General features: G+C 31.8%; 1 protein-coding gene across 1 annotated transcript in view; it reads right to left on the reverse strand.

Moving 5' to 3' along the window:
* LOC149952485 (ileal sodium/bile acid cotransporter-like) overlaps positions 1-27,636 on the reverse strand; it is a 30,091-nt gene that overhangs the window by 813 nt on the left and 1,642 nt on the right. Inside the window, exons 2-5 of the mRNA XM_090170182.1 lie at positions 4,750-4,955; positions 2,626-2,830; positions 822-1,082; positions 273-429 (exon numbers count right to left, since the gene is read on the reverse strand). Of these exons, the coding sequence (XP_090026308.1) occupies positions 273-429; positions 822-1,082; positions 2,626-2,830; positions 4,750-4,955 (829 nt within the window). The remainder of the gene's footprint in view (positions 1-272; positions 430-821; positions 1,083-2,625; positions 2,831-4,749; positions 4,956-27,636) is intronic.

Raw genomic sequence — 27,636 nt, forward strand, 5'->3', positions numbered from 1 at the left:
ACACTACGTATAACACGTGGTTAGAAAAATGAGGGGAGGGAATTACGTATTGCCCCAAATTCCTGAAAAGGTTATACTCCCTTTAAAGGGATTCCAAAGTTCGGTGGCAAAAAAAAAAGAAAATTGAGCATGCTTTTCATCCCCCCCAACCCCTCACTCGGCCTTGGCAGAGGCGGGCAGAGCCAACCGTAAATTTCGCACTTTACTGACTTTATACACATTTTGCCACCGAACTTTTGAAGCCCCTTTAAGACCCCGTTTAGAAAGTTTACCATTTTGGGCAGGTTTTTTCAATTCACTTTGTTGCGAAGCGCCATCATCGGAATCAACATATTTCTTATAAACTTGATAAGCCAAAGCAATGATTACGCAAACGCCAGTCATGGTAAAAGCGTACAGCCACGGAAACACCAATACTCTTTTTTGATCCTGAAACAATTAGAATACAAAAACAATTATTAAAAATTCAATAAGCAAATCAAGAATGTATTTATTTATACTCAGGGAGAATGAATATGTCGAGATTATTTTTAGCGTTTCTCCAATTCCACCCGTTGCCCCCCCCCCCGTTTGCTCCTCCGCTTTAATAAAATCAAATAATACTGCAATCTCATTGGTTCTTAAAAATTACGTTTTTCGACGCTGCTGCGAGGACGCAAAAAATAAGACCGCCTCCTTTTTTCCTCCCCCCCCTTAGCGTGACGGGGTTAGGGGCTCAACGTGTCCGTCGATAGTCTCGACATATTCATTCTCCCTGAGTATAAATAAATACATTCTTGAGCAAACGCTATGATTATGAATAAACCAAAATAGTGACTTACGTGAAACTTGAAAGACAAGGATACAATGGTTAAGGCGATGCCCACGTTTTGAACACCCGATTCGATAGCCACCGTTTTCCGAACGGGTGGGGGCCTTTTGAACAACCAACAGATTAAGTAACCACACGTAACTCCTATAACTGGTAATAGGACGTTGGCTACGTATACCGATATCGGAATGTTGTCGAAGAGATCTGGGAAAATGAAGATGTCCATACTCTGGACAATAATGATAAAAGCTACGCCAGCCCAACTTCCAGCCTGTAATGAATGAAAAAATATTGAATGTAAATGGATAAAAGTAGAAATTTCAGAACATTAGTCTAAAAAGGAAATTGAAAGTAGAAAGTTCAGAACATTAGTCTAAAAAGGAAAATGAAAGTAGAAAGTTCAGAACATTAGTCTAACAAGGAAATTTAAAGTAGAAAGTTCAGAACATTAGTCTAAAAAGGAAATTGAAAGTAGAAAGTTCAGAACATTAGTCAAAAAGGAAATTGAAAGTAGAAAGTTCAGAGCCTTAGTAAACACAGGAAATTTAAAGTAGAAAGTTCAGAACCTTATTAGTATAAACAGGAAATTTAAAGTAGCAAGCTCAGAGCTTTAGTAAACACAGGAAATTTAAAGTAGAAAGTTCAGAACCTTAGTATAAACAGGAAATTTAAAGTAGGAAGTTCAGAACATTGTTCTAAACAGGAAGTTGAAAGTAGAAAGTTCAGAACCTTGTTCTAAACAGGAAATTGAAAGTAGAAAGTTCAGAACATTAGTCTAAAAAGGAAATTGAAAGTAGAAAGTTCAGAACATTAGTCTAAAAAGGAAATTGACATTAGAAAGTTCAGAACATTAGTCTAAAAAGGAAATTGAAAGTAGAAAGTTCAGAACATTATAGCCTAAACAGGAAATTATACATATATACACTTGGAATGTTTAATGACGACTGGGGTGGACGAGAAGATCGGCCGCCATGACATTAATTTCACGTCAAAGATCACGAGGCAAAACACCACACGATCCCGCGTAATAAACACGTGACCTCCATGGTCGTCTTATTGTCATGGCTGACCTATATGCGTTACCATGGAAACGGACGCAAGCTACGTTAGAAACAGGAAGGGATTTATTTATTTGGGCTAAATGCGTAGAAATTAAGTCTTGAATCTAGGAGCGAAAAACACAGCACCCCACACAAGGAGAACGCAACCCGTCAAAAGTCGTGCATTTTCTTGTGTACAGTTTTCATTGGTTAGACGCTTAATCGCCTGCTGCCGTCGGAAGGGGAAAATTCAGAAATTGTCTTCCCCCCCCTTAAAACGTTCAGCGTTAAGGCTCGTCCAATGAAATTTGAACACAGCACTGCGTTAGAGTGTTTAAAGCTATGCTGCGTTCTATGTTGCTCCTAGCTTGAATACAGTGGCGTAGCTAGCATGGGTGACACCCGGAGCGGTTATCATGGTGTTCTACTTACTAGTCTCAGGTTTGTGTAAGTTTTTGTTTTGCACGGTCAGGTGTCACCCCCAAATCACACCCAAACGGGTGGCATCCGGGGAGGGCTGCCCCTAGCTACGAAACTGCTTGAATAATTATTCACATACCATCTAAATAAGTGAATATAAGTGAAACCCGATAAATGTGAAGAACGTTAAAATTATCCAAGATCTTCAGTGGGAGGGCGAACCAAGGTATATTTTCTGAGTCATTTGGTTACGCGTCCGTTTCTTCAGGCGCATTGCTCGCGCGGTGACAATGAAGCCTTAGAGATTCCAAGTGTATACACGTATACCATTAGGATTTAGGCTTAGGGTCTAACCTTAGTTATGTATGGAGCAATTTTCTTGGCTTTCCAGTTAATTAGCAAGCCAATGGCCACGGGTGCCGTGACGGCAACCAAAGAAATGATGATTTTCACGTACGGGATGATCACTTCTTTTGTTTCCAAACTACGACCGTACATCCACAAGTTCAAGGGCATCATCCCCAGAGCGACCACGGTCGAGAATACAGTCATGGTAATGCTGGAATTAGATATTCGGGGCTTTAAAATCAACAGCCGTGAAACACGAGAGAAGTAGGATGTAAGGAAAACGCCGTTCGGTAATATCATGTTAAGCTAAACGTTACCGATAGGCTCTTTAATTCGCTTTGGTAGGGGTGCAATCAGCTACGACCCTAATGTATTGTAAGATAATCAAATAATCAATACAAGACGCAGTATTTTTTTACGAAGAGGTCAGCTTTTCCGAATAACGAATTGCAACCCGTTCGTCACAAGCGTAGATTTATCCACGCATAGTGTATTCTACTGTGGGGGTTACAAAGGGAGCACATACAGCTGAATACATCACTGTGTCTCGTCTCGCCATCTAACGACCGCTTTTGGAACTAATATAATTTTCGTTCCGATAAAAATTATAATAGGCGCTTAAATAAACCTATCTCGGACTGTCTTGCCCCTGTTGAAAAATGCTGCCAGATCTATGCATAGAAAATTCTCAGCTTTGGCAGTATAAAGAGAAACCATAGACAAACCAGTCACAGCAGCACAAACTCTATAATCGGCTATGAATTATCTTTTAATTACAGGGCTATGGCCTGAATAAAAGCTGCAGACAACGATCAATTGAATCTTATCATATTATTTTTTATTTATTTAATACCAAATATTAGGATATTATTAAAAATATTTAAAAAACAAAATAATTTCATTGCTACCGTAAAATAATTTGATTATATAATTCCTTATATGTAGTTTGGGGTATTAGTATAGGTTGAAAAAATAGCGCCTACTGTCATCTTAATGTATGACTTAATAGCTGACGACATTTGGATAAATGTTTCTAGGCTGAAACATATAGGAGCAACAAACACAACACCCCAGACAAGGAGAACGCAACCCGTCAAAAGTCGTGCATTTTCTTTTGTACAGTTTTCATTGGTTAGACGCTTTAGCACCTGCTGCCGTCGGAAGGGGAAAATTCGGAAATTGTCTTCCCCCTTTCCGTAAAACGTTCAGCGTAAAAGTTCGTCCAATGAAATTCGTACACAACACCGCGTTAGCGTGTTTAAAGGCTAGCTGCGTTCTCCTTACGTGTTTGTTGCTCCTAGTTGAAACATTCAGCTGTTGTATCGAGATAATTTTAAATGAGCAGGCAGCTTTCACACTTTCGAGGCGACGACTCTTTTGACCAAAATTTAAACTACGCGCGATACATAGAGATCAGGGGCGTAGGAACGTTCTAGAAGTTGGAGGGCGCAAAGAGAAACGAAAAGGGGTCTGCAGAATGGTTTTGAATTTTTAATGGTGTGTAGCTTCTCCAAATGCATGTGTACTGTTTACTACTATGTAAATTGGCGGGAAAAGACTGAAATTTAAACACAGTTGAGGTTTTTAGGCTTTATATGCTTTTAAAATGAGAATTGGAGCCTTTTGAAGATTTCAACTGACCAACAAGTTGGAGGGGGCAATAACATGAGTTACCTCTCCCAGAAAAATTATAGGGAGGGGTATTACCATAAGCCTATCAACCCTAAGTTTGAATCGAAAGGCAGTGTAGGTTCAAGCAAACGACTGGCGAAAGTACAGCGCTAAATCCACCCTACTAAAGAGAAACGTAACGCGTCCCGCAATGCATGATGCCAGCTGCTTTGGTAAGAGAGAGGTGCGTAGAGAGAGAAAGGGGGAAGGAAGAAGCTTCAATTTATCTCTACCAGGTGCCGATACTATCGCCTGATTTCTTCTTTTTCGCCCGTCCAGTGGTGGTACAAAGGGCGCTATGCGCATTTCAAACTTAGAGGTTATAGGCTTATGGTATTACCCTCCTGCACCCGGTTCCTACGCCCCTGATAGAGATGGCACAAATAGCACAGTTTGAAACTGACGCTAGCCTCTCCTTAAAAATAGACCGGAAAAAGTAAGAAATATGTCGGTTCGCACCTCAAGGACACGTCTCCCTCGGCGAAATAGGTGAACATGTTTGAGGTGACGCCGCCAGCACTGCACGCAGTGACCAGGACCCCCGTCGCCAGCAGCCCGTCCAATTGCGTCGCTTTGATCAGGCAAAATCCGGCCAGGGGCATAAGCAGGAACTGGCACCCGAGACCTATCAGCAAACCGACTGGTTGGCGAATGTGTATCCATACCTGGTAAATACAATAAAGGATTCATAAATTGCTTATGGTGAAACAAAAATCTTACCGGTTAGATATAAATGATTTTATTTATAGTAGATTTCTACTAAAAAAATCAACTTTTAACTCTATTTTGTGTGTTGTTGTATGCACCTTTCAACAACTAACAAGAAGTCTTACCAGTCGAAGCCTTCGTCTGGTAAGACTTCTTGTTAGTCGTTACTCGACCTGTGAAAGGATATCTTGTCCCTAAAAACTTATATTTGAGCCTTGTCTGATCACGGTTCCTTATCCTTCGGTGGGTTGCTCTGTGAGGTCGCTGATGACGTAACGTTACAACAGGTTTTACATTTGGTTAAAAGGGCTGAGCTGGTTTCAGTAAAGTCAATCACGCAACCGACGAGACGTGGAGTACTTTCTCCTTGGAACATTTCCCAATAGAGTAATGGCCAAAGCTAAGGAGTGCTACTACTCTATATGATTGACTGTAAGAGCATAAGCTTTGTTGCATCTTAGATCTAACATAACCTAACCTAACCTAACCTTGGTTGCATAAATCAGAGAAGATGGGCCATCTGTAACTTTCATATGACGTCAGAAAGCCCTTCCTATTTCTCAACATGTCCACTGTTTTAACCTTTGGCCGCAAATAAACTTTAGTGGTTAGGTAACCACTGGTTACAACTAATAAAGTAGAAATTATTTGTACCACATGAAGAACATGTTTATTAAAATAAAATTTAGCTAAATTGAACGTTGCAAAATACTGCGTATGCGTAGAAAGTTTCGTAAGGATGGAAAGGTAGCTTTTCCGTGATACATTTGAAAAAAAAGGAATGACTCGAGGCTTAAAACAAAGCTAACGTCCTTGTTTCCAGGAACCTAGCTAGAATCAGAATGTAAATTCCTTGTTGTGAGATATGCTGAAAATATAGCGTTTTAAAATTCTATGTCAATTTGTTTGTTGACCATCTCTGAAGCAAGTTTCCACAAATATCTTTTAGGGTCTACATTATTACATCAGAAGTTAACAGTGGCACAGCTAGGGGGGTGGAGGGGGTGGCTCGCACTGGGTGCCACCCGTTTGGGGCCGTTTTTGTTGGATGAAACCCGACCGTGAAAAAAATAAAAACTTACACATACCAGAGAAATTCGAAAAAACATTTTTACACGTTTTGACTAGTAAGTAGCACACCATGATATCCGCACCGGGTGCCACCCATCTAGCTACACCACTGGAAGTAAAACCGCCCAGGATCTTTAGGATTTGACCCCTAACGTTTTACTATTAAGATGAAAATTGGCACACAGCGAGGCACACAGATAGTCTTGAACCCAGAAAAATAATATATATTAAAAGTCCTAAACTCTAGTCTCTAGAGCGTCGCGGCTGACGCCATATTGGAAAATGGCCGCCATCAACGTCTTTTGATCATATTTGAACAACGATGGTGTTCAAATATAATGAAAATTAGAACACATGTAAAGTAAACTGAAATCTTTCATTATCTGCGAATATTATTTGGTCGCCATATTGGAAAATGATTGCTTGGACAACCTTGTATTCTTCAAATGTTAATGTAATTTGATTTATGACGTTCGTCATTTTTATGGGCTGCTGAAACCTAAAAGCAACAAACACAAGGAGAACGCAGCTAGACTCTAAACACGCTAACGCAGTGTTGTGTACTAATTTTTTTTGGACGAGCCTTTACGCTGAACGTTTTACGGGCGGGGGGAAGACAATTTCCGAATTTCCCCCTTCCGACGGCAGCAGGCGCTAAAGCGTCTAACCAATGAAAACTGTACTCTAGAAAATGCACGACTTTTGACGGGTTGCGTTCTCCTTGTGTGGGGTGCTGTGTTTGTTGCTCCTAGGTGAAACTGTCTATTGTCAATTAGGGAAACAATATAGAAACTTGAGCCTATTGATTGTAGGTTGTTATCAATTATAACCGATGGAGCAAGTACGTTTTTCAAATGCAATATAATTTACATTATCATTATTGATGGAGCTACAAATGACAAGGCGAACATTTCCCAATATGGCGGCCAAAAATGGCCGTAGATACTGAAATATTTTAGTATTCGCGACCGAAATGGTTCTAGATGAACCTGCGGTGCTGAAGTTTTCTCGCCACTGCTTGGGTGTGTAGCGTCTGCTAGAGTCGAAAATACGTAAATCTGGAAGTCTATGCTTTTCTGTATTGTATTCTAATACTAAAAAAAGTAACTCCAAAGGGGAATAACAACTTTTCATAAATTTCCTAGTCGGTTTTAAAACTTTGATTGTCAGTAACGTCTGCTTATACGCCACCTCTTACTGTTTTCGCTTGTCGCTAAAAGAGGGCGTACCCATAGTTTTCGGTTGCGAATAGAGCTCACATCGTAGCAATTTTTGAAGAACTTTGTGAAAAATACAAGGTTTTTGTACCGACCATTTTCCAAGATGTCGGAAAATAATACTCGCACACAATTAAACTATTTAGTTCGGTGTTCACACTTCAGAGTTCCAAAACATAATACGCAGTTCCAAGTATAGATATATGCACCAGGAATAAATATGTAATATTTGTAATTTGAGCAAGAATGAACCGTACAATAACGCCATTTTGCTGGTGTAGATTTCTTAGTAAAACGCGAGGGTTAACAGTTCCAATCGTCTGTTTGCGGATTTTAATGATTTTAAATGATTAAGAAATTAGTTTCACGTTAAAAGGGGTTAACTGCCTTGTTAAAAATTGTTCGAGTATAGTTCAATTAGAAAGGGTGACCGAAAATTGTCATTTTATTCGATAGCGAAGGTAATTGTAAAAGGGATCACCACAAAGGCCTAATTTTATATACTTGGCTAAATTATTTTCTTAGATATTTCTGTCGTCCTTTGCTATCTGATTTAAATAACCCGGGTTTAAAATCGTATCTGTGGTTTTTTTAGGGCCCATAACGATATTAATTTAAAAATTTTAAAGCATAAATCTAATTTTCGTACGTTTTGTCGCTTCGATGAGATTACTAAAAAAAATGGCTACCTATTTAGTAGCTACGCGCGAAATGGTTTGAATTTTAGACCACCCTCCCGGTTTCCATTGAGACCAGTCACCATAGGCCCCTCTCTTAGCTGTAAACTATTATAGTTTGTCTTCCCATTCGACCAAATCCTACAATAAATCTACTAGGAATCTAATATGCAATTAAATAAAATAATTTAATTCAACGTTTTATGGCACATACAAATTAGCAACTACACTGATTCTGTATCTTATATTCATTTTTACAAAAATCACAATGCATTGAACCAAAATTAAACATTGCATAACAATGTCAGGTTTGGACATTACTAACCTAACCTAACATTGATTGCATCGAAATTAAAATGATTGCATCGAAATTAAAATGATTGCATCGAAATTAAAATGATTGCATCGAAATTAAAATGATTGCATCGAAATTAAAATGATTGCATAGAAATTAAAATGATTGCATGGTGATTAAAATGATAGAATCGTGATTAAAATAATTGCATCGTGATTAAAATGATTGTATCGAGATTAAACTGATGGTATCGTGATTAAAATGATTGCATGGTGATTAAAATGATTGTATGGTGATTAAAATGATAGAATCGTGATTAAAATGATTGCATCGTGATTAAAATGATTGCATCGTGATTAAAACGATAAAATCGTGATTAAAATGATTGCATCGTGATTAAAATGATTGCATCGTGATTAAAATGATTGCATTGAGATTAAACTGATGGTATCGTGATTAAAATGATTGCATGGTGATTAAAATGATTGCATCGAGATTATAGTGATATAATCGTGATTAAAATGATTGCATGGTGATTAAAATGATTGCATCGAGATTATAGTGATATAATCGTGATTAAAATGATTGTACCATGACCAAAATGATTGCATCGTGAAAAAATTACTTTAATAATGATTATTTTTCAATAATTTAATTACGATTACCAGATCACCCAAAGATTTCTAGACCTCTTCCTCTAATAGTTCCGCATTAGCTTCAGGTCAGATAACTTACACCAACTAAAATAAAACCTAGAAATACAGATACCAACAAGATGTCACGGACATTTAAGTACACCCGATCTATGAAATATATTTTAAATATTAAATTTAAATTTGAACAGATTTTCAATCATCTTGTACATTAACTTAATAAACCCAAGAGTAATTTGATCGAAAATGAATTTTTCGAGTTTGGAAATAAGGAAGCGAAACGCTAACACGTTAAATTAAATATATGTTAGGACAAACCGAATTTTTCGAGTTACCTGGTTTTGGGAATAAGGTAGCAAAACGCGAACGTATTAATTTATAGTAATTTTTTGACACACTGAATTTTTTGAGTTTTGGAAATAAGGTTAGATGGCGCCTGTATCAATTGGTAAGAAATTCAAATATGACAATAATGCGTACGAGGGTGGTGGGGTCCCGCGAAGTGGTCAGAAATCTCAGCTAAAATTAAAATTTCCCAATGAAACCGTAAACGTCATTCCAAAATGATCAGCACTAACTTTATAATTTACAAAACCAAGTCGGTCTTTATTTAAAAAAATATGTAGATTTAAAGTCTAAAATCGCCAAAATCACTAAAATGGGCAAAAGAACAACTTGTGGGCCCCCTAGCGAAAAATGAATATTGGGCTATTGAGGATCTGATATTTTCTGTCGATTCACTTATCATTGACCCTTCTAGACCTAATTGTTGAAGAGTTATGTAAGTTTCGGCGGCAGCGGCATCGGCGGCGGCCACGGCTACGTGGTACGCTATCTTAGTATACACAAATCGCTTAGGGATTGTGTGTAAAAAAGCGCGTTCAACCGTATATGAAAAAGGGATACGTCCATCTTCATAAATATTTCATAAGTTCTTAACTGTCTGTGAAAGGCTAAAAGCCCTAAACTTCCTGGTATAAGAAACTCGTACGGTCACTACGGTGATAAAATTTATAACACCAACCAAACAATATACAATACTATACATGTATAAACGGTCAACTTGATTTTTTATCGAAAAAGGAAAAAAATTCTAAATAAATGATAGTAATCCAAGGACGTTAATTGAAATGCTATCGAAAATAGTTTTGTGAATTTGACAAAGCCAAGGCTAGCGTACCCTCAAAACATTTAGGTTCACGTGTTAACTATTTTCAATGACAACGAAAACGAAATTTCCGCTGGATGACCCTGCTCGGAGGATATTGCGCCCTACCTAACAGTGGGAAAACATGGTAATTTTAAACCAGTTTCACGGATTACTATAGTCTGTAATTTCGACAGCTCGATCAATTTTAAATGAAATTAAATTGGAGGGTGGGATAACAAAAAAGTTGGTTTTGCGAAACTGCCTTCTCAATAGATCGGTGCTAGTGCGAGCTAGGAAACTGTGCAGGTGAAGTTAATCGTAATAATATTGCTAACGTGTACCCCCTACAATCATATACGTTGGGTGGGACCACAAAACGTTGGATTTCAATTTAACTCCTTTTTTTTTTATTAAATCTAGAATTTAAAGATATATCCTGATTTTTTCTTAGTGTTCTTCGTAAAGTTTTCAAGGTTTTCTTAGTATTCTTCGTAACGTTTTCTGGATTTTTCTTAGCGTTCTTTGTAAAGTTTTCAAGGTTTTTCAAAGTATTCTTTGTCACATTAACAGTTTTTTCTTAGCGTTCTTCCTAAATTTTCTGTATTTTTCTTAGTGTTCTTTGTAACATTTTCAATTTCTTCTTAGCGTTTTTCGTAATTTTTTTGATTTTTCTTAGTGTTCTTTGTAACACTTTCAGTTTTTTCTTAGCGTTTTTCGTAATTTTTTGGATTTTTCTTAGTGTTCTTTTTAACATTAACAGTTTTTTCTTAGCGTTCTTCCTAAATTTTCTGTATTTTTCTTAGTATTCTTTGTAACATTTTCAGTATTTTTCTTAGCGTTCTTCGTAAAATTTTCTGGACTTTTCTTAGTGTTCTTTGTAACACTTTCAGTTTTTTCTTAGCGTTTTTCGTAATTTTTTTTGGATTTTTCTTAGTGTTCTTCGTAACACTTTCAGTTTTTTCTTAGCGTTTTTCGTAATTTATTTTTATTTTTCTTAGTGTTCTTTGTAACAATTTCAGTTTTTTTCTTAGCGTTCTTCCTAACATTTTCTGGATTTTTCTTAGTGCTATTTGTAACATTTTCAGTGTTTAAGTAAATCAACAGCGTTTCCGAAGACGGTTAACATAACAAATCTGAGCTTCAGCCGGTGCGTTTCTGTGGCCTTTTTAAATTCCCATAGACTCATTTTGCAGAACGCTAAAAGCTCAGCTTTCTTTTCACTGTTTAGGCTAGGAGCAACAACCACACAGTGCTTCCACTTTGAGAGATTTTATCCCTTTTTAGGGATTTTCCGACCTAAAAGGGATTTCATTTTGGAACAGAGTGAAAAAGGGTAAAATAAGGAATTTTTCGAAATTTCGGATTTTGGAAATTTTCAGGACTTAATTTCACCAGAATTATTTTGGTCTAGTACTTCAAATACCGCGTATCGGCCTATATTGGAACCCACGAATAAATTAACTGGGATTCAGAATTCAGTCAGTGTGTCTCAGATTTTAAAATAATTTTAAGAAAAACGTTTTTCTTTATATAAGGCCTAAAAATTATAAATCTTATTGTTTTAGTGAAAAACAATTATTTAAATGGATAAAAAATAGATTTTTCTTTGTATACAACCACAGCACTGAGCATCCCACACAAGGAGAACGCAACCCGTCAAAAGTCGTGCATTTTCTTGTGCAAATTTTTCATTGGTTAGAGGCTTTGGGAAGGGGAAAATCGGAAATTGTCTTCCCCCTTTCCGTAAAATGTTCTGCATAAAGGCTCGTCCAATGAAATTTGTACACAACACTGCGTTAGCGTGTTTAAAGTCTAGCTGCGTTCCCCTTGCGTTTGTTGCTTCTATAGGTTTAAGGGCCTTTGAAAACCTAGCTTTATTTCGAGTGGAAAACTGCTTAAGGTTTAATTATCAGATCCCATAATCAGATCTATAAACATTTAGATGAGCGAAAGTAAATTGAACTAAAATTCGGCGAAGGACTAAAATTCTACTACAAAAATCTGGTTCTCAAAACATATTCGTAAAAAATTGTCATACTATCGATATTACGTCTTTATTTATTTATTTATTGAACAGTAAACATCTGTGAAGCCGTTGCCGACTTATATACAGACTTCGGATTAGATACAAAAGTAATGGGAATCCAGAATATAATGCACCACATTGAGATCATATGAGTGAGAAAAAGGAAAGAATATATGTTAGGTTAAATTAACAACACATTTCTGGGATTTGTTTTACATTGTTAGTGGTTTTCATATAAATTTGTAGTTTGTTTTTGCTATAAAAACCATTTTGTAGATTTTTTAGGGTTAAGGCCAGAATTGTGGATTTTATTGTGTTATTTTCAAAAAAATCCACAAAATTCTGGGTTTATCCTAACACTGTAATAACAACCGATCAATTTAACAATGGATCTAATTGCGACAAACTAACAGGACTTTCCATTATATACGATTTCTTCCCAAGCGTGACAATTTTTACCGTAAAAATAAGTAATGTTTTCTATGTAAAACCTTTTTAATGGATACCCCGGGGTGGTTGCCAAACTAGCAGCAAGAGCTTCCTCCGATGCTATCCGTTCCGAGAAAAGCCTGTTATACATTCCGAGAAACGCCTAACCACTAAAATTTTAATCGAAAACCGGCTAAAACTGGTTACACCTTCGCGACAGGTGACGAAACCTCATTCGCCGATTAGTAAATATTATTTAATACACTATTTTATGTGGAGAGCGTCACGGTAACCCCCTACCCCTCGTAACCTTATATAGATAATTAAGGGTTATTAGGAACGGCAGAGCACATTTCTAACTCTGTTTACTACCAAGGTCGCTTTCGCTTCAGTGATTTACGACTTTCACCCGAACGATAAATAATGAAAGGGACGGCGAACGTTTCCAAATGACAACGCCGAAAACTAAATAGTCTGGTTAGTTTTACAGCCTATTTATCGGCCGACCGATATATCGGCCACGAATATCGGCCGATATTAACAAAGTCATCTATTCTTAACAGTATAGGTGTTTTCAGAACTGCCTAGGAGGTGGTATTCTCTAGGAAGGGACATGTAACTGTTGGTAGTCTTGGGTTTTTATTGATTTTTCGTGAAACATGTTTGCCAGCTTGTTGACGTACATTAATTTGAGTCGTGCCAACGGTTTTAGAACTTGAACGTACTGAACTGAACTCCCATCAAAGACTGAGGGGGCAATTTTTGTCGGAGGGGAAAACAACATAGCTGGATTTTATGGAAACATATCTATCGGCACCTGCATCCAGTGTTGATACAACCGGCAAGTTACTTAAAAATTAAAAAATAGACTAAAGCCAAGCATTTTAAGGGTAAATGTCAGGTTGTGGCAATAAAATAATATCATTAGGTAGTTAATGGAGTATTTTAAAGGTTTTTCCTGCAAATATTTTTCGAATACCGGTATCGGTCAATATCGGCTTCGATTAAGCCGATACCGATATTTAAAAAAAAAGCCGATATATCAGTGCATCCCTAGTTCTAACCGAGCAGCGCCGCTTACAGCGCCACCGTGTCTGATATTGGAAAGATTTCCACCCAAGATGTATTAACCACGTGCGCGATATAATACGCGAACTAAGTTAGGCCTAATATTTTTAGCTCGTAGGAAACAGCCAAATTTTCCAGTGGAACTACCGACACGTCACGCGCAAACAACGTTTGAGAAAGATGGAACAATGGTTTTCAAAATTTGGTAGGCCAGAGTGACCCGTCGATTTGGAAGCTGATCGAAAATCTTCAGAAATTAGAATCACGCGTACAGAGTAGGACCATTACAATTTTGAATTTTATTTCTACTTTTTGGATTTTTTTTAATACAGGTTTTTTACCTTGGTTCGTCCCGTGATGCCTACATGCTTTTACCTTAAAAGGGAACGGCCAAGCTTTTGTAAATATGGCCTTATTTCCCTATCAAAAGATTAACAAGACGTTCAATATACTAACACGTACCTTTTTTTGTCTTGAAAAAATAGCTTTTGGCCCAAAAAGTTGAAACGAAAAATAACGCCAGGTGTTAGGGTTTGAATTTTCGCCGCCATCTTAGGGGCTGACGCCAGCGCCCTTAACCCCGTATGAGCGATTTGCGAACTATCCTAACTTTTAAAATCGCGCAATTTAGGCTTAGGTCTCTTATAACTGGAACGCGCCGCGCGTGCAAAACAAATTTTTTGCGTCTTCAGCGGCGTGCGCTTTTACGTTGTTTTTCTGTCTCACCGACTTCTCACCAGGTGTCGCGGCGGACGCGCGCTTTTCGATTTCCCGAAATTTCTTTATTTTATTAAAAATTAACCACTCAATATTTTTTTATGCGGTTTTTGCCATAAATTTTAGTTTTTAATGGGCTATAGGGCTATCTAACTGGTTAAAGCTTGACCGTTCCCCTTTAACTTTTTTTATCGTGGATTTTTTTACCTGGATTCGTCCCGTGATGCCTAGATGCAAAGCTAAGAGATCATGTAAAGCGAAATTTCTAAACAATTATTTTCTAGTTTTACAAGTTAAACCAGTGAGATACATTTAAAACTTTTGTAGTATAAGGTGAATTATTCCTATCCTACTATATTAAATTTAAGCAGCTATCTAAAGTGAGTAGACTATGGTAATTTTCTCGTTTTAGCCGCTAGACGAGATGCTGATCGAATTTAGGTATGTAAAAGACTGAAACAACCAATTCTCTTTCTGCTGTAGGCGTTACTTCTAGCTTAGTGGATGATAAAATGGCTAAAGAGGTTTTTGATAAACTTTAGAAAGTCAGGAAAACTTATGTTATAGATTGCACCCTTGATCGATTAAATCCAATTAAATCATGATTATTATTAAATGGATTAAATCATGATTAGATCGAGTTAGTGATTAAGTCGATTAAATAACGATTAAGCTGATTAAATCACGATTAAGCTGGTTAAATCGCGATTAACTTGATTAAATCGCGATTAAGCGAAGTTTGGTGCGCTAGGTGGAACGGTGCGGACGCCTATAGCGAGACAGACAAACAGACCAACCGACAAACAGACAGACAGACCGACATTCAGAAATACATATATAGTAGATTTTTTACTTTCAGTATATTTTCTAGATAATCATTTCCAAGGTCGAAATCGCCATTTGAGAAATCCTGACCTGAGCAATAAAAATGAAACCAGTACCTTCGCAGTTTTTAATGTGGCAAAATATTTCCCTCCATTTTTTAAATCGTTAACTATAGTAAACTTTAACTAAGTTTAAACTAAAAAATTTAAGTTTCATACTGCGATTTAATATATTGATCATGATCAGCACTGAGCTCTTGAAATTTATCACGTAGTATAGTTTGAGTGGACAAGGTTCCGAAAGCCGCCACCATAGCGCTGGCATCGGGGTAAATCTAAGTTTTTACATTATAATTTCACTTAAGTCTTAAGTTTTATATTGAACGAAAAACCACGTAAACAGGCCAAATTCGAAATTCCCGCCGACGATTTACCATATATTCGTGCTAGTATCTTTCCGCCAAATGCACTAGATATTTTCCTTTCTTTTCGGATAAGAAACCGCTAGATGGCGATAGTAAAGCGTTGTCTTCCACTGTTTCGTAGCGCGCCAAATTTGAAAACGGAAATTAAAGTAGCAGTAACGTGAGAAAAATACCTGACAACTCCCATTCATTTACTTCTGTTAATAGCACTTTAGTGTTCTAAGAAAATATCACTAAATTCATCCCAAGGACGTTCTGGAAACCAACGCTCATTTACTTCTGTTAATAGTACGTTTGAAATTAAGCGATTATCCTAAAAAATCTCAATAACTTTATATTTTAGGCTTTGATTAAAAGGCTTTTCTATCAAATAAGCTTCGCGTGCTGAAGTTGTTTTGACGTAGCTCATTCGTCACGAAATACGTAGAAGTTCAGTTCAGTTTATACTTAAAAACAGGTTGCCTCGTCGAATTTACTCTTATGTCCAGGGCTTTTCGTAGTACAACGTCATCGATACGTCACCCGTGACGCAGCAGCATCATCAAAACCAGAAGGCCAATGTTACTTCTTTATAGAAAGGCCTATTAGTTTTAAGACAAAATGTGTATTTTTCAATTTTGTTGCTTGTACCCATTAACTGATATTTAATTATCTGGAGGATTGCATAAGTTACTTTACTAGCCAAGTTTTTAATTGTGGGTATTTCAATTTTAGAATAAATTGGCGTTTGGCTTCGTATCAATAAATAGGAGGAAAATCTGGTTTATTACCCTCAGTAGCGGCTTTATGGGTTGCCCTAGGCAAATATGTTAAGTTCTAAAAACGCGAGTTCATAATCCTTTACTTAATAAAATTTTGGACATAGTATTAATATTGGATCCAACCAAATCTGGAAAAGGATCAAATATTCATAATCCTTTACTTAATAAAATTTTGGACATAGTATTAATATTGGATCCAATCAAATCTGGAAAAGGATCAAATATTTATGGATCGAACTTTGATCCAAAATAGTTTTAATCCAGAAAGATTTAGCAAATTTGGAATCGAAATATTCTGATCCAGTGCGATTTGTTAAAATTTTCATCAAAAATATGGTAATCCTATAAAATTTGCGCAAGATTTAAGACAATTGTTTGTCAAGAATTAACTAAATTTTTATTTTATCCCATTTAATATATTCAATTTTGATCATATCTGGATCAAATTTTTATAAACCATACTGAAAACTAAGTCATCTATCAATGTGAATTTCAACTTGACACGTTGATCGGCCTTGCGCGAGGCCCTAGGCATTTGCCGAGACCGCCTATGCGCAAAAGCGTCCACTGCATGATTACAATCATTAGCAAGTTCTAAAATTGTAATAAGGGTTGCCACACGTCAGGGAAAAATTAGGGAATTTAAAAATAGGCATAAAAAGTCATGGAATTTTAAGAATTTGTAAAAAGTCAGGGAATTCAATTTTATCTTGACACTCTTTGAAGGTAATTTTACTCTAAATTTATGACAAATTTAATGATTATCATTGATTTCCTTGAAAGTTTAGCTAATTTTTACAACATTGCAATAATCTTTTTACTGAAATATAAGTTCATTTAAATTTATTAACTTCGGATAAAAGTAAAGTATAAAATAAAAACTTTGGCCTGAAAAGTCAGGGAAAATCTCTTAAAATGGTCAGGGGAAAACAGGGAATTGGAATCTTAAAATTTTGTGCAACCCTGTGTATATTTTTCTGTAACTATGGGGGGGGGGGGGGGGGTAGGAGATGATAGCACTCTGCTTAGTACAGTTCGCAGGAAAATGTATCATTTTAAACGCAGCACATTAGCATATTGTTACCTTTGGTGATGCAATCTTTATCTACCTAATCTAAGTATATTTGTGGCGGGAAAACTAGTTTTAAGCCAATTTGAACGATGAATTCTTCAAAATACTTTTTTTTCATTTGCATATTATTAAGATCCAATTATGTTCTAAAGGTCCCTCCAAAACCATTAATTCATATCACGTTCAGATATTAAGAAGATGAATTCTTAGACGCGATCCTAAAACATATTAGAACTTTAAAAAGGAAAAATTCTTAATTTAAAACTCGAATCATGGGGTAACGAGAAACTAGTTGGGGATAAATAATTGTAGGCATAATAATTTCCGGTTATAAATGATTTCCGAAGAATAACTAATTATACCACTATTCTTAAGGAATTTTATTTGGCTGTCGTAAATGGTATTTTGATTTTCTTGAGTCTACAAATTATCGAGTTACACGATTATATATTATCGAGTTACACGAAGGTTATAAATTATCGAATTACACATAAATTATAATTTATCGAGCTACAAGGAAATTAAAATTTATGGAATTACACGAGCATTTGAATTTATGGAATTACACGAGCATTTGAATTTATGCAACTACTCGAGCATTAGAATTTATAGAACTACACGAACATTAGAATTTATGGAACTACACGAGCATTATAATTTAGGAAACTACACGAAGATTATAATTTATGGAATTACACGAAGTTTAGAATTTATGGAATTACATGAAGATTATAATTTAAGGAATTACACGAAGATTAGAATTTATGGAACTACACGAGCATTTGAATTTATGGAACTACACGAAGTTTAAAATTAAGAAACTACACGAAGATTATAATTTATGGAATTACACGAAGTTTAGAATTTATGGAATTACATGAAGATTATAATTTAAGGAATTACACGAAGATTAGAATTTATGGAACTACACGAGCATTTGAATTCATTGAACTACACGAGCATTAGAATTTATAGAACTACACGAAGATTATATTTTATGGAATTACCAGAAAATTATAATTTATGAAATTACCAGAAAATTATAATTTATGGAATTACCAGAAAATTATAATTTATGAAATTACCAGAAAATTATCATTTATGGAATTACCAGAAAATTATAATTTATGGAATTACCAGAAAATTATAATTTATGGAATTACCAGAAAATTATAATTTATGGAATTACCAAAAAATTATAATTTATGGAATTACCAAAAAATTATAATTTATGGAATTACCAGAAAATTATAATTTATGGAATTACCAAAAAATCATCATTTATGGAATTACCAGAAAATCATCATTTATGGAATTACCAGAAAATTATCATTTATGGAATTACCAGAAAATTATAATTTATGGAATTACCAAAAAATTATCATTTATGGAATTACCAGAAAATTATAATTTATGGAATTACCAAAAAATTATAATTTATGGAATTACCAAAAAATTATAATTTATGGAATTACCAAAAAATTATAATTTATGGAATTACCAAAAAATTATAATTTATGGAATTACCAAAAAATTATAATTTATGGAATTACCAGAAAATTAGAGTTAAATGAATGTTATTTAAAAACAATTCGAAGATTTTCTTTAGCAGGTTTCCAGGAAATAATGTATACCGGATAATTTATGGTGGTCTATAACATGATCATTTGTCTATGTGGTGCCATCAAAAAACAATTAACTGAATATTTAATTAAATAATAATAATAATTAAATAAACCACTGTGGTCAGGGAACCTGTTAATAAGTTGTGTCATAAAGCACCATTCAAGGTCTACAAGAACATTACTAATGATTAGTGTATTAATTTGAGAAAGCTCACCCCGCAAAGGCAACCACGTAAAGTGGGTCTATGACACCCGCAATTAGCCGAAATTTTCGGGCGAAATCTAGTACGCTGGTACGAGTATTGAAAATTCATCTCTTGAAACTAAACCAATTACATTTAAATACATTTATACGAAATATTTACAGCTTCAAATGGCGAGGCTCGAAGAATTAAATAACGTATTTGTTCCCCAGCGGTAACAAACCATGACGCAAGAAAAGTACACTTTCCTGCTTGAACGCACAAATTATCATTTGATTAAAATGTGTTCCCTATTTAAAGGCTGCTGTTAAAAGTAACAACAAATAAGTGATAGGGATTTCACTTAAAAATTGGGTCAAATCTTGAAAATAAATAAGGTAATATCTCAAAATAAATTGACCTAAAATTGACCTAAAATATTGAACATAAATTTGACGAAATCTTGGACGTAAATTTGACGAAATCTTAAACATAAATTTGACGAAATCTTGGACGTGAATTGGGTCAAATCTTGAAAATAAATAAGGTAAAATCTCAAAATAAATTGACTTAAAATATTGAACATAAATTTGACGAAATCTTAAACATAAATTTGACGTGAATTTGATGAAATCTTGGACATAAATTTGACGAAATCTTTGACGTGAATTTGATGAAATCTTGGACATAAATTTGACGAAATCTTGGACGTGAATTGGGTCAAATCTTGAAAATAAATAAGGTACAATCTCAAAATAAATTGACCTAAAATATTGAACATAAATTTGACGAAATCTTGGACGTAAATTTGACGAAATCTTGGACATAAATTTGACGAAATCTTGGACGTGAATTGGATCAAGTCTTGAAAATAAATAAGGTAAAATCTCAAATTAAATTGACCTAAAATATTGAACATAAATTTGACGAAATCTTAAACATAAATTTGACGAAATCTTGGACGTAAATTTGACGAAATCTTGGACGTAAATTTGACGAAATCTTTGACGTGAATTTGATGAAATCTTGGACATAAATTTGACGAAATCTTTGACGTAAATTTGATGAAATCTTGGACATAAATTTGACGAAATCTTGGACGTGAATTGGGTCAAATCTTGAAAATAAATAAGGTACAATCTCAAAATAAATTGACCTAAAATATTGAACATAAATTTGACGAAATCTTTGACGTAAATTTGATGAAATCTTGGACATAAATTTGACGAAATCTTGGACGTGAATTGGGTCAAATCTTGAAAATAAATAAGGTACAATCTCAAAATAAATTGACCTAAAATATTGGACATAAATTTGACGAAATCTTTGACGTAAATTTGATGAAATCTTGGACATAAATTTGACGAAATCTTGGACGTGAATTGGATCAAGTCTTGAAAATAAATAAGGTAAAATCTCAAATTAAATTGACCTAAAATATTGAACATAAATTTGACGAAATCTTGGACGTGAATTGGGTCAAATCTTGAAAATAAATAAGGTACAATCTCAAAATAAATTGACCTAAAATATTGAACATAAATTTGACGAAATCTTTGACGTAAATTTGATGAAATCTTGGACATAAATTTGACGAAATCTTGGACGTGAATTGGATCAAGTCTTGAAAATAAATAAGGTAAAATCTCAAATTAAATTGACCTAAAATATTGAACATAAATTTGACGAAATCTTAAACATAAATTTGACGAAATCTTGGACGTAAATTTGACGAAATCTTGGACGTAAATTTGACGAAATCTTTGACGTGAATTTGATGAAATCTTGGACATAAATTTGACGAAATCTTTGACGTAAATTTGATGAAATCTTGGACATAAATTTGACGAAATCTTGGACGTGAATTGGGTCAAATCTTGAAAATAAATAAGGTACAATCTCAAAATAAATTGACCTAAAATATTGAACATAAATTTGACGAAATCTTTGACGTAAATTTGATGAAATCTTGGACATAAATTTGACGAAATCTTGGACGTGAATTGGGTCAAATCTTGAAAATAAATAAGGTACAATCTCAAAATAAATTGACCTAAAATATTGAACATAAATTTGACGAAATCTTGGACGTGAATTGGGTCAAATCTTTAAAATAAATAAGGTAAAATCTCAAAATAAATTGACCTAAAATATTGAACATAAATTTGACGAAATCTTTGACGTAAATTTGATGAAATCTGGGACATAAATTTGACGAAATCTTTGACGTAAATTTGATGAAATCTTGGACATAAATTTGACGAAATCTTGGACGTGAATTGGGTCAAATCTTGAAAATAAATAAGGTAAAATCTCAAAATAAATTGACCTAAAATATTGAACATAAATTTGACGAAATCTTGGACGTAAATTTGACGAAATCTTGGGCGTAAATTTGACGAAATCTTAAACATAAATTTGACGAAATCTTGGACGTAAATTTGACGAAATCTTAAAATAAATTGGCCTAAAATATTGAAAATAAATTTGACGAAAACTTGAACATAAATTTGACAAAAACTTGAACATAAATTGGGTCAAATCTTGAAAATAAATAAGGTAAAATCTCAAAATAAATTGACTTAAAATATTGAACAAAATTTGATGAAATCTTGGACATAAATTTGACGAAATCTTGGACGTGAATTGGGTCAAATCTTGAAAATAAATAAGGTACAATCTCAAAATAAATTGACCTAAAATATTGAACATAAATTTGACGAAATCTTTGACGTAAATTTGATGAAATCTTGGACATAAATTTGACGAAATCTTGGACGTGAATTGGGTCAAATCTTGAAAATAAATAAGGTACAATCTCAAAATAAATTGACCTAAAATATTGAACATAAATTTGACGAAATCTTGGACGTGAATTGGGTCAAATCTTTAAAATAAATAAGGTAAAATCTCAAAATAAATTGACCTAAAATATTGAACATAAATTTGACGAAATCTTTGACGTAAATTTGATGAAATCTGGGACATAAATTTGACGAAATCTTTGACGTAAATTTGATGAAATCTTGGACATAAATTTGACGAAATCTTGGACGTGAATTGGGTCAAATCTTGAAAATAAATAAGGTAAAATCTCAAAATAAATTGACCTAAAATATTGAACATAAATTTGACGAAATCTTGGACGTAAATTTGACGAAATCTTGGGCGTAAATTTGACGAAATCTTAAACATAAATTTGACGAAATCTTGGACGTAAATTTGACGAAATCTTAAAATAAATTGGCCTAAAATATTGAAAATAAATTTGACGAAAACTTGAACATAAATTTGACAAAAACTTGAACATAAATTGGGTCAAATCTTGAAAATAAATAAGGTAAAATCTCAAAATAAATTGACTTAAAATATTGAACAAAATTTGACGAAATCTTAAACATTAATTTGACGAAATCTTGAACATAAATTTGACGAAATCATGAATAATATTGAAGAACGGTTCTAACTGAAGAAAATCGTTTAAAATATAAGACCATGAACTTTCTGCCAACCAGGACGATAAAGTGGGAAGTAGTTTTTCGACTTTCAAATGTCAGCTTAGCTTGAGCTGTTTCTTTAAATAGCACCCCGAATTATATTAATATGTTTGCGCGCGATTTTCTCTGAAAGGGAGATCGAGACAATAGACAACCCGACTAAAATATGTAGACCAGATATCCTTAAATCTAAACAATTTTTCCAAAGACCTCACATTTCCAGAATTATTTAATTTGTCTTTGGAAAAACACAACGTGTTGGTAAATTGCACTACTTGATCGTAGGTGTTTTAATCACAACCACGTGTTTTTAAAAAAAATAATGGATTTAAAAGTCGCTTGATGACTTAGGCCTAAGGTGGTGCCTTGGGTATTAGCTTAGCTGATTACTATTATGTTCATTAATATTGTAACGACGATCAAAGGTTTTTTCCCGAAAATTCTTTTAAAAAATGGTAGTTAGGTCTTATTTACATATGAATGAAATTTAAAATTGTCACCAGCATTTCTGAGAAATATACACACACTCGAACATGCATTGCCACCAAAACTCGTAAGCCTTGAAAAAGGAAATACCAAATTTTTTTAATTCCTCCCGTTAGAACAAATATCCTTAACTTCAGTGGGAAAAATATTCAAATTTACGAAACCGTCATTGAACTTAACAATAAACTTTTAAGGTCTATACGCTGTTTTCTATCCTTGGTTTTTTATTTAAACTAGACTCACAATGAAATCGGAAAATTAACGTTATACACATTTTAAATTTCTAGCTTGAAAACTATAATTCTAAATTTCTAGCTTGAAAACTATAATTCTAAATTTCTAGCTTGAAAACTATAATTCTAAATTTCTAGCTTGAAAACTATAATTCTAAATTTCTAGCTTGAAAACTATAATTCTAAATTTCTAGCTTGAAAACTATAATTCTAAATTTCTAGCTTGAAAACTAATTCTAAATTTCTAGCTTGAAAACTATAATTCTAAATTTCTAGCTTGAAAACTATAATTCTAAATTTCTAGCTTGAAAACTAATTCTAAATTTCTAGCTTGAAAACTAATTCTAAATTTCTAGCTTGAAAACTATAATTCTAAATTTCTAGCTTGAAAACTATAATACTAAATTGTATTCTAAATTTCTAGCTTGAAAACTATAATACTAAATTGTATTCTAAATTTCTAGCTTGAAAACTATAATACTAAATTGTATTCTAAATTTCTAGCTTGAAAACTATAATACTAAATTATATTAAATCAGGGTAATCAAGATTAAAAAATCTAATCAAGATTAGAAAATCTAATCACGATTTAAACTAGATTTAATCATTCTAATCATGATCTAATCTTTTTAATCAGGATTTAATCATTTTAATCACGATTTAATCATTTTAATCATGATTTAATCATTTTAATGACGATTTACTCATTTTAAACTAGATACAATCATTTTAATCACGATTTAATCATTTTAATCAGGATTTAGTCATTTTAATCACGATTTAATCATTTCAATCACGATTTAATCATTTCAATCACGATTTAATCATTTTAATCACGATTTAATCATTTTATTCACGATTTAATCATTTTAATCAAAGTTTAATCATTTTAATCAAAGTTTAATCATTTTAATCCAAGTTTAATTATTTTAATCAAAGTTTAATCATTTTAATCAAAGTTTAATAACTTTAATCAAAATTTAATAATTTAAATCATTTCTATTAAAGTTTAACAATTTTAATCGCTATTTAATAATTTTTATTCTTGTTTTAATCATTTCAATCGCGTTTTAATTATTTTCAATCACGATCAATTAATATTTAAACTTGTTTTAATCATTTCAATCGCGATTTAATAATAACCATAATTTAATAATTTTAACAACGATTTAATAATCTTAATAAAGATTTTATAATTTTAATCGCGATTTAATAATCTTAATAACGATTTTATAATTTTAATCGCGATTTAATAACTTTAATCACGATTTAATAACTTTAATCACGATTTAATAACTTTAATCACGATTTAATAACTTTAATCACGATTTAATCATTTTTACCGTGATTTAAAATTTTAATCACGATTTAAAAACTTTAATCACGATTTAATAACTTTAATAAAAATTTAGTAATTTGAATAAAGATTTAATAATTTGAATAAAGATTTAATAAATTGAATAAAGATTTAATAATTTGAATAAAGATTTAATAATTTGAATAATTTGAATAAAGATTTAATAATTTGAATAAAGATTTAATAATTTGAATAATTTGAATAAAGATTTAATAATTTGAATAATTTGAATAAAGATTTAATAATTTGAATAATTTGAATAAAGATTTAATAATTTGAATAATTTGAAAAAATATTTAATAATTTTAATAATTTTAATAAAGATTTAACAATTTGATTAATTTAAGTGACGATTTAATAATTTGAATAATTTTAATGAAGATTTAATAATTTTAATAATTTAAGTCACGATTTAATAATTTTAATAAAGATTTAATAATTTGAGTAATTTTAATAAAGATTTAATAATTTTAATAAAGATTTAATAATTTGAGTAATTTTAATAAAGATTTAATACTTTGAATAATTTTAATAAAGATTTAATAATTTAAATAATTTTAATAATTTGAATAATTTTAATAATTATTTAATAATTTTAATAATTATTTAATAATTTTAATAATTATTTAATAATTTTAATAATTATTTAATAATTTTAATAATTATTTAATAATTTTAATAATTATTTAATAATTTTAATAATTATTTAATAATTTTAATAATTATTTAATAATTTTAATAATTATTTAATAATTTTAATAATTATTTAATAATTTTAATAATTATTTAATAATTTTAATAATTATTTAATAATTTTAATAATTATTTAATAATTTTAATAATTATTTAATAATTTTAATAATTATTTAATAATTTTAATAATTATTTAATAATTTTAATAATTATTTAATAATTTTAATAATTATTTAATAATTTTAATAATTATTTAATAATTTTAATAATTATTTAATAATTTTAATAATTATTTAATTATTTGAATAATTTTAATAATTTGAATAATTTTAATAATTTGAATAATTTTAATAATTATTTAATAATTTGAATAATTTGAATAATTATTTAATAATTTGAATAATTATTTAATAATTTGAATAATTATTTAATAATTTGAATAATTTTAATAATTATTTAATAATTTGAATAATTATTTAATAATTTGAATAATTTTAATAATTATTTAATAATTTTAATAATTTTAATAATTATTTAATAATTTTAATAATTTTAATAATTATTTAATAATTTGAATAATTTTAATAATTATTTAATAATTTGAATAATTTTAATAATTATTTAATAATTTGAATAATTTTAATAATTATTTAATAATTTGAATAATTTTAATAATTATTTAATAATTTGAATAATTTTAATAATTATTTAATAATTTGAATAATTTTAATAATTATTTAATAATTTGAATAATTTTAATAATTATTTAATAATTTGAATAATTTTAATAATTATTTAATAATTTGAATAATTTAAGTCACGATTTAATAATTTGAATAATTTTAATAATTATTTAATAATTTGAATAATTTAAGTCACGATTTAATCACATGAGTGACTAATAAATCATTTAATCACGATTTATTCATGATTAAATCAGATTTAATTTTTAACAACCTTTTGAGAAATCAGTGATTTACCCATCGGCCTAATGCGTGTTCGAGAAGATTTTCTCGATGAAAAATTCCCCCCATTTAAACTCGAACAATTCCGTCACTGTTAAAGCGTGATCTAATATTCATGGGCTTGTCTCTCATAACGAGAAAAACACTACGAGTTGTTCCTGGTTCCATAAAACTTGACGCGATTATGCTAAAAGTAACTTTTATTTTTTCCACATCACGATTATTGTATTATAGAAATTTTTAAAAAGACAATACCACTTTCGCGAAAGGATTGTTTACAAGAATAATGGATACGAACAAATCTGCCGAATCACTGTTTGGGAGGTTTTTTATTGGCGATTATAATTTAGAAACCGGTATCATGGCATCTTCGTTTTGAAAAATACGAAAATGTTTTTTTAAATAACATATTGTCCAATTTATTAGGGTTAAATTGACTTCGGAAAATGCAAAAATAAAATACCATCCCATTACTAAATTTTTAAAGTTAATTCATTATACTAAAACTAATAATAGTTTTAAATAACAACTTATTTAATATATTTATAACATAAATTCTAATGTAGAAATTAATACTACGTAGGAATATAAATTAATTTTATTGACGTAATAGTTTTAGTAAATCATTATTTTCTGAAACGTATTTTGAAAAATAGTAATTAACGAAGCTTGATACTACTCTTATAAACTTCTGGTATTCATTTCCTTCTCAATGGTCACTTAACTGTTAAATTCAAATGATAAGTTATAAAATATTTATATTACAAACGTTTTGTTGCTATGGAAATATTTTAAAATATGACTAAATACAACCAAATTATTTATTTTATTTGTCAGGCGATTTCCTTTCTTTAATATTTTGTTAAATTTTATTATAGTTCAAGAAATATATTATAGTAAAATGTATTTATTTTACAGTAAGTTTAATTTAGGCGGTCCATGAAACAAGTAGTCGCGTTAGTACGAGACACGACTTTGTACGGCCTCCCTCTAATAAATCACGCTTTTTTTAAAGAAACATTTTATATTTTTTCCTTACAAAAAAATGGTTGTATTGAATAAATATAGGTTATTTTTGTTTGCCAACGTTTAAACTAGTTTCGATTGAATACAAAATAGCCATAGACTTTTTAGACGCCGCTCAACCGAAAAATATGTTTAATTATATAGAAATATTTTGAAAACATAATCATTTGACATGCATACTCTGAAGTC

The sequence above is a fragment of the Leiobunum rupestre genome, chromosome 3, assembly GCF_980474605.1.
Source record: "Leiobunum rupestre chromosome 3, qqLeiRupe1.1.hap1, whole genome shotgun sequence".
NCBI classification, from domain to species: Eukaryota; Metazoa; Arthropoda; class Arachnida; order Opiliones; family Sclerosomatidae; genus Leiobunum; species Leiobunum rupestre.